General features: G+C 34.8%; 1 protein-coding gene across 1 annotated transcript; it reads right to left on the bottom strand.

Moving 5' to 3' along the window:
* Positions 1 to 675: 675 nt before the first annotated feature.
* On the bottom strand, positions 676 to 7,981 carry LOC107104931 (CD209 antigen-like). The gene is made up of 6 exons (XM_015405048.1): positions 7,800 to 7,981; positions 7,040 to 7,156; positions 3,001 to 3,060; positions 2,695 to 2,799; positions 2,397 to 2,539; positions 676 to 889 (listed from the first exon to the last, which is right to left on the bottom strand). The coding sequence occupies exons 1-6, from the start codon at positions 7,960 to 7,962 to the stop codon at positions 773 to 775; spliced, it is 705 nt and encodes a 234-aa protein (XP_015260534.1). The 5' UTR covers positions 7,963 to 7,981; the 3' UTR covers positions 676 to 772.
* Between the last annotated feature and the right edge of the window lie 699 nt (positions 7,982 to 8,680).

Raw genomic sequence — 8,680 nt, 5'->3', positions numbered from 1 at the left:
ACACATTGATTGACTACTTTACCTCTCCAATTTGATGCTTGTTCTCATGACCATCATGACCCAGAGTTTACCTCTGCTAAAAGTTTTCTTTAGTGGAGATTTACTTTTTTAGAGCATGTTAGGATTATTATCATTGATGATGCAGGAGTCAGTTTTAGAAAAAAGTTTTTGCTTTATTTAATTGTTAAGTTTATCTGTATCTTTAATTGTTATGCTCAAGCTACTCTGTTTCAATCTGATTGGTATGTAAATAATTAGACGGATATATAAACATCCATCCATCCATCCATCCATTTTCCATCTCGCTTTATCCCAGCTGGGGCCTCAAGGGGTGCTGGTGCCCATCTCTAGCTGTCTACGGGCCGGAAGTGGGTAACACCCTGGACAGGTCGCCAGTCCATCGCAGGGTAGATATATGAACAAAAAGATATAATTGAAAATATAGACCAATGGAAGTTACCTCTTTTTACTTGTATTCTAAAAAAAGAAAAAAAAAGAATCCACATGAAAGCTATTTTCAGTGATTATTTTTTTCATTTGATCCAGTATCTAGCAATCGATGATACACACGTTTTTCTCCATTCCTCAATTAGTCCAACAGAAATGCCTTTGAAAAGTAAAAAAAAACTGAAATGTCTTGCATTTAAAGACAGAGAGTTCATTATTGTAGGACATTATTTGTGGCCATGACAACACAGTGGCACCATCAACACAATAATATTGTTCTACCTTTCAACAGTTGAACAAATTTGAGTAAAATTTAAGATTAAACTTACGATTGTGTCAGTGTTGATCCATCCACCCATCTCCAGTCAATCTTTCCCTCTAACCACTTGCCTTCCAGACCAATCCAGGATTCTTGATTTCTATTTAGATTTTTGACAAATTCCTGTTGGAGAAAATATTTCAAAATGGTAATCATTAAAATTTTATATTTCAGCACATGTAGTGTAATAACACTGTGACATCATACATAAACATTTCCTAAAATATTTTAAAATTGATCATTTAATACTCTTTTATTTCAGAATTACAAGATTGATATTCTTTTAGGTTCTTTTCATCAAATGAAAAATATCCTTCCTGCCTCAATGAGAGGTTTTATTGCTCAGGTTTTTATAGTCTGCTCGCAGTTTGGTAGGCGGAGCCTATAAAAGTGGTTTCTGCATCATCAATGAGACTCAAACAAAAAATACCAAATTTTTTGCATTTGATTACCGGATTAAACGCAAATACAAAATTCTTCTAATAAACCATAAATGCTTTTTAAAGTTTTGCATTTTAATACTACAGTACTTTAGTATAATTTGACAAAAAAAAAAAATTCTGATCGAAAAATGATTAAAACTTATAACTAATGGCAATAATAATAATAATAAGTTTGTGTTTAGGGTACATTAGAAAAAAAACTGTCTAGATCTACTTTAAGTCGTTGTGTGTAGTGATGGGTACTTGGGTTCAAATCCTTGTCACGTCAGAAAGAACTTTGCCAAATTTGGGAGCAGCTTAAAGGACACAAACATCTGAGAATTTGTGCTGGGTTGGAAAAAAAAATGTGTGGGTTCACACAGAACTGAAAAGTAACACATGTTTATAATCCATCTCTTAAAGCTGGTCTCAAGTTTAATTTACAAAAAAAAAAAAAAAAAAAAAAATCATATACAAAGGAAGCATCATATAAAAATATAAATAAGTTTGATAATAATGTTGTTCTAAAGATGATAAAGCATCTTGCACTAAAGGGAATTCAAACAAGAAACAATAAAGCAGAATTTCTTGAAAATAATTTAGGAGCTTTTTTATGAGCTTCAGGCTTTTGAAAAGCAACTGACTGAGAGTCTGAAGGGAAAAAATGCACTCTGGGCTTTCAAAGTTTTGAGAAATAATTGAGGACTGAGAAAATGAGAATATTTTAAAGAAGTAGAAAAACTTTATGGAACGAATAGCTTCTATCTTTTTTACATTTGGAGTCTAGGAAGTCAGTTTTAGCCTGAGTGTGCCAGAGCTAGTCTGTTTAGACGGTTCTGATATTGCGTGCTTGTGGAGAACTTAGTTGAATCCTTTCTCCAAAAGAAACAATGTGGGGAATCGGGAGCAGGAGAAAGACCCTCTCCCACAGCGGCGAAAATGTTGCCATTATTAAACCCACATGTTGTTACAAAAATTATCATTTGTTATTTTTTTCATTTTTATTTTTTCATCAGGGTCCTACATCCTACAAACAGCCTGTTTCATGGGTTGCATTTATTTTACAAAAGCAGGGTTTTTGTTTCAATACAAATTTATACATTGTTCAAACAAAACATTCAGAAAAACGACTCGGAGAATATGAGCAGCTCTGACCGAAAGAGAACATTTATATCAAAGATCAAACATATATTTTTAAACAGACCCACCTGTTCTTCATTACTCTTTATAATGACCAGATCACCTCCTCTTTCCTGACAGTATTTCCTGCTCTCAGACCAATATTTCTTCTCCTCAGATGTAAAGTAACAGCTGCATTGAAATCTTGTCCATCCATCAGGACACCACGTTTCTTAAAACAAGATCAGAGTTTTAGGAGCATGAAATGTTGCTTTCATCAGTCAACAATTTGAACAACATAGACTTTTTTTAATTTATTAGAAAATATGCAAACCATAAATATGAAAGTGTAGTGTTGATTTTAATTTACCGTTTATTTTCTCTTACCTTTAATTGTATAATTTAGTCTGTTTATTTCATCTTTTAGTTGGTCATATTGTTTAATGAGTATATTGTAGCTCTCCTTAAGCTGACTGTTGTTTGCTGCCATTTCTAAAAACAATATTATCAGTTTGTTAAAGCAAAAGAAAAATTTCACAATTTTATTTAATAGATTAAGTATAAAAATATACCCCACCTAAAAGTTTGGCTTGTAGGTGATTGTTGTTTGTTTCCGTGTCCAAAGAATAAAATCAATTAGTATAAAAGGATAAAGCAAAAATATTTACTGGTTTTAAGGATGTAATTTCTCACCTGAAAGTTTGACGTGTTGTTTATCGTAGCCGTTCTTCACTTTATTCATGTCCAAAATCACTAGAGGATTAGTGAAAAATAATCCATATGTTAATCAATCAGATTTAAAGCACCACGTCTTATATGACCTTAAATATTGTCATTCTTATTCCCATCTGATGATCAGGTGAATTTCCAGTGTTTTAATAAGTTATTTATTAGGAAGTAAAGAGTAAAAATATCAGACCTACTAATAATGTAAAATTATAAAATATGTACAAAAGAAAATAATATTTTGAAGTGATTGTACGTAATACAAATGAGGTGGTTTTTGTCGTAAAAAGTATTGGACCAATCAGATTTAATAAACTGTCTTTTAAGTCTGTTCTAGTTCAACTGAAACATCATTAGTTCAACTTTTTAATATTCTGTAGTCCACCTTTTTTTTAATGTTCTTTTTGGTTTCTTTATTTTTTTTCTACTTGCTTTGATTCTGTTTTATTTTCCTATATTTCAATCATGTAAAGCACTTTATATTGTCTTTGTACTGAATTGTGCTATATAAATACATTTGCCTTTCCTTGCCTTTTGTTCCTGTGTCCTCATTCAGGAGGAGGGATGGCTGCTAAGTCAGTGACTCTTGCAAAACTTGGTCTAATTTTCATAGTAACCGGATACTGCTTCGTTCTAAAACTACAATTGAATTAGGTTGCATGTTACTTTGAATCTGTGTGAAAAATGTTGGATCTCAGAAGACTTTGTTCAAAATTGAAAAAAAAGAACTTTTGAGTTCTAATGTAAATCCTACAATCTGAGTGAGTTAAATCTTCTAACTTTCTGTTTTTACCATTATTGTTTTATGTTTCTTTTTACAATAGATTATATCCTTCTCTAAGGATGATGAAATACTCTACAAACAAACAAACAGCGTACAGAGTTACACAGTAGGAGTTAAAATGCAAAATGTGATTTCTTGTTGTTTGTTTCAATGAGGCCTTAAATTTGTACAACAAAGGCTGGAGGGAATAGCTGATTGACTTTTGGAACATTGTTAAATGATATTATTTATACAGCTTCGTTCAGAATGTCAGAGGTTATATTAAATTTAGGATTTAGCAGTGATTTTTGATAAAAAGAAGAAAAACCTTTTCCATATGCAGATATCAATTGAATTATAAAACTTTAAGACAGGAAAGAAATTGGGTTTAGATAATTCTTCACAGTGATTAGAGCCATGAAACTGAAAATTTGGCCAATGTTTATAATACTTTGATTCATTCTTAAAATGTTTCTACAGCTTGAACAAAGTACAGATGTGATTAATTAATCTGATTAGACAGGATTTAGAAAGCCACACACCTGTCTGCATCTAGACAAGGTCCCATATTTGATTGTGCCTGTCAAAGGAAGTCAAAGGAACTGTATTTAAACCTAGTAGACTGGATTGTCTTGAGGCACAGAAATGTGAAAGAACAGAAAAAAATTTGCAGCTCTAATGGCCCTATGTGGCCTCCATCTTTCATAAATGGAAGAGGTGTGGAACCACCAGGACACTGAACGATTAGTATAGACATTTTCACATTGTCACTCTGTCACAACTTCAGCATTTATCTAAGGTGAAAAGAACCTTCCAGAAGAACACCCATTTCTACTGCAACAAGGCCCATGTGGTAGAGTGGTCTGATGCTCTACTATGTCCACTGCTTCTTAAAAGACTGATGGTAACCTTCTGGAGTCTGACAAAAGGCATCTGAAAGACTCCTATGGTGCGTTTACACTAAATGCACTCTGGGCCTGAAATGATCTGATTTACATGCAAAGTCATGTAAGGTCATAAGGCACATCTGAGCATCGGGAGCGTTGTATCAAAGTGCCTGGGTGTTCCAATGTTGGGTCGTTCCAAAGTTGGACGATGGAGTTCAAATATCTGAAGTTTTACTACTTGAAGCAGAACATCAACTAATCAGAAAAGCTCCTCCAGGGGAAAAGAGAATGAGGTCTGATGATTCTTACTCCACTAACAAATTTTCTTCATGAACTGGGGCAAAACTTAATACTGTAAATACCTACATTAACTAAAAATGTTAAAAACTGACGGCAAAAATATTTGACTTTACATTCTAGTAGTTGCAATTTTTTTTTTTTTTTTTTTTTTTTTTTTTTTAACCACACTTTATTTTCACTTCCAGCTGCTAAGAACAGCAGCAGGAAATCTTGAAAGCCTGGCCGGGTTCAGAGAGCTTTGGCTGGGGAATCCCTGTGCTGTGTCCCGTCAGTATACGGGGAATCTGTCTCTCTGAACAAGAGCACAATATTCTAGTGTAATCATAATCTGAACTGACTGCACTGCACAGATGATATTTTGAGGTGGACTTTCTCACATAATAATCATTTTTCCAACTTATCAAAGTAAATAAAGCCAAGCTGCTTTCGCTTGCAATAACAGAACAGAGCAGATAAAGAACCAGAGCATCCAAGCATCAGAGCATCATGATCAGCGTTTAACCAACCAACCAACCAAGTTTCAGTGTTTAAGTGATTTGGGCACCAAAAACATGTTTGGTAGGAATGCATCTTTAGACCACGAGAAAAAAATTTCTCTGGTTTGATTTGACAAAGATAGAACTCTTTGATCTGGGGTAACAAGACACCACTCCTATATCGCTATAGAGAAACATGGCTGTGGCAGCATCATATTACTTGGGATGCAGCAGAAAGAGGCAGACTAAAATAGATGGAAAGATGAAGACATCAATGTACAGAAAAATTACTGTATATAAATCTGTTCCAAAGGGTTCTTAATTTCAACTGGGGAAACGACCCAAAGCACAGAGATCTCATAGGAGTGGCTTCAGAAGCTCTTTGTGAATGTCCTAGAAGTACATTTTGGAATCCTATTGAATGTCTGGAGAGATCTGAAAATGGATGTGCACAGATGTTTCCTGTCCAACCTGATAGATCCTGAGAAGAATGGACCAGGCTAGCTAGTGGGCAGTAGTGAACTAGTGGTTAGGGCATAGAGCTTGGAATCCTGAGATTCTGATTTCAAGCCCCACTCCCACAGTCTGCCACTCTGGTTCCCTGTCCAAGACACCTTACCCCACATTGCTCCCCGGGCACCCCACAATGGCAGCCCACCCCTCCACAAGGGGATGAGTTAAATGCAGAGGTACTATTCTCCAATGTGAGATCAATAAAATTAATTTACAATTCTGAAAGGTAGGTTTGTAAGGTGTGTCGCATGAAATTTAAAAAGAACTGAGCTGATCATTGATCATTTAATTTCTGAGTCATCTATTTTTATTAAATTCACAAATGTCTCAAAATATTCCTTTTTAACTTTATGCGCCTACAGTACAGTCTCCCTGGAACTCTACCACCATTTGAATATGAATGTGTTACAATAAATTTCAAAATAACCTATTTTGAACATAATTTTGACACTTTTGCGCTTTAAGTACTGGTCATTAATATTTTTAACCTTTGTTTATCAACAGTTATATCATCTGTCTTATGTCTTCACATAATCTGCTCAATGTCTCTTTGTGAAGTTTCTTTATCTCATTTGCTGAAGTTTTATGCAATGCAACTGCTAAAAAATGTTGATTTTAATATTATTGTCTTATTGTGTGCATTTAAAATTTTACAGAGGTCCATCCATCCATTTTCCATCACACTTATCCCTTAATGGGTCGCGAGGGGTGCTGGTGCCTATCTCCAGTTTTCTATGGGCGAGAGGTAGTGTCCATCCTGGACAGGTCGCCAGTCCATCGCAGGGCCGTTCACACACGCACACAGACTTACACCTAAGGAGAATTAGAAAAGCCAATTAACCTAATGGTCATGTTTTTGGACTATGGGAGGAAGCCGGAGTACCCGGAGAGAACCCACACATGCTCAAGGAGAACATGCAAACTCCATGCAGAAAGACCCCAGGCAGGGGTTCGACTTTGATACCTTATTATAGAAATGTTGACCTATCAGTAAAGAAGCAAGCAATAATTGATCTGCATTTCAACCAAAAAACATTTTACATTGATTTGTTGCATGTTTTTCTCACAGTATGTGGTTAAGATGATGATTGCAGCTGATATAAAACTCCATGGCAGTATGTTGCACAGTTTTGCTCTCCGGGCAGAACTTCTCTCCACTGCAGGCTGTCTGTTTGCCTGTTGGTCTGCAGAGGAATAGATTGGAGAGGTAAGTATTAGCTGTTAGCTAGTCATACTGAAAAATTAAGTCTGCATCTCCCTAAAACACATCAGGGAAATCAAATGGAAGCATAAAAACTAAAAGTCCCTCAAAGTTTGCTCTGATGACTAAGGACTTAATACAGTTGATCAACACCAGTTCTGGTTCCTTAAATTGTATTTTCCTTTCTATGAGCATGATTTTCAGGAACAGAAGAAAAAAATATATACTTGAACTTCTCAACTTCTTTTAAGGAACTTTCGTTTTTTTTTATTTTTATTTTTTTGAATTACCAAAATAAGTCAAATTTTTCATAATCCCAATCTGATAAACCTGTGCAAAGGCAGATAATTTGCTTTATGATAACTGTGGCTGTTTTTCTGAAGTGGGCTGATCTAGACCTTACAGTTGCTAAGAGCAGTGATCAGTCAGTTTACATATTCTAGATCTGACATGTATATTTATTAATAGAGTTTCATGCAACAACAATAATACATAGATATCTACCTTATTTTTAAGTATAAATAGAACAGAAGATGTTATGTTTTAGCAGTTATAGATAACTGCAGCATTAGGAGCTTCCTTCTAACAGCCCTAAAACAAAAATAAATCACCTAAAATTGACTTACCTTCCTCCTCAGGCTGAGAAACTATGTTATTGTGAGTAAATTCTTCTGCAGACTCATAGATATTTACTTCCCTCTCCTCCCATTCTGCTGTGTTCTCTTGCTCCCTTTTGGTATATCTGATATTCTCGGATAAATCTACTTTGCAATAAATATCTGATGACATCCTGATACAGCAAAGGTTGGGCTCAATTGTTCAGCTCCTTGAGTTGATGAAGTACAGCTCTACACTTGTAAACCATGTGGCATTGAAAGCTGTTTTTCAGATCTACGTTTACTGTTGTGGTTTTTTTGGTCATCATTTCCTATGTTGACAGAAACAAGAATAGAGGAAGTAACAGCCCTTAAAGAAACACACTACTACTACTAGAGCTTACCAGCTATTAGAGGATCATACTGTATACTTAGTTTTTTAATATAATGTTTGTTTTTGTAGTTCAGTAATGGTATAAGTAAGTATAATTTATCTTAACATAAACCACACAAGCAGGATAGGACATTTTGAAAGTTCAGTCTTTTCCAATACAAAAACTGTAAAGGGTTTCCTTTGAGGTCAGGCTTATTGATATCTTTGTCATACCATCTCTACTAATCACATACTGTACTTATGCCCTGGCTTACTAAGGTATCAGATTAACCTGAGGTCATATTTGGAGGTTTAAACTGATCCAAATCCAGAGAAACACTCTAGTAACTCTGAGAAAGAGGATTGCTCATCGAAAAGGCAAAATTCCTAAATAAAATCCTAAATAGAAATTGAATGATGGTTTCTTTAGGTTAGTTTACTGAAGATTGTCTTGATTTATATTTTGGAGGGAAAAATAATAACAGCCCAGAAGATGCTTGGTTGAAAACATGAGATTCAGCTCATCAAGAGAAGACAG

The sequence above is a fragment of the Cyprinodon variegatus genome, unplaced genomic scaffold (genome assembly GCF_000732505.1).
Source record: "Cyprinodon variegatus isolate N-32 unplaced genomic scaffold, C_variegatus-1.0 Scaffold1960, whole genome shotgun sequence".
Taxonomy (NCBI): Eukaryota; Metazoa; Chordata; class Actinopteri; order Cyprinodontiformes; family Cyprinodontidae; genus Cyprinodon; species Cyprinodon variegatus.
This window is presented reverse-complemented; position numbering and strand designations above follow the sequence as displayed.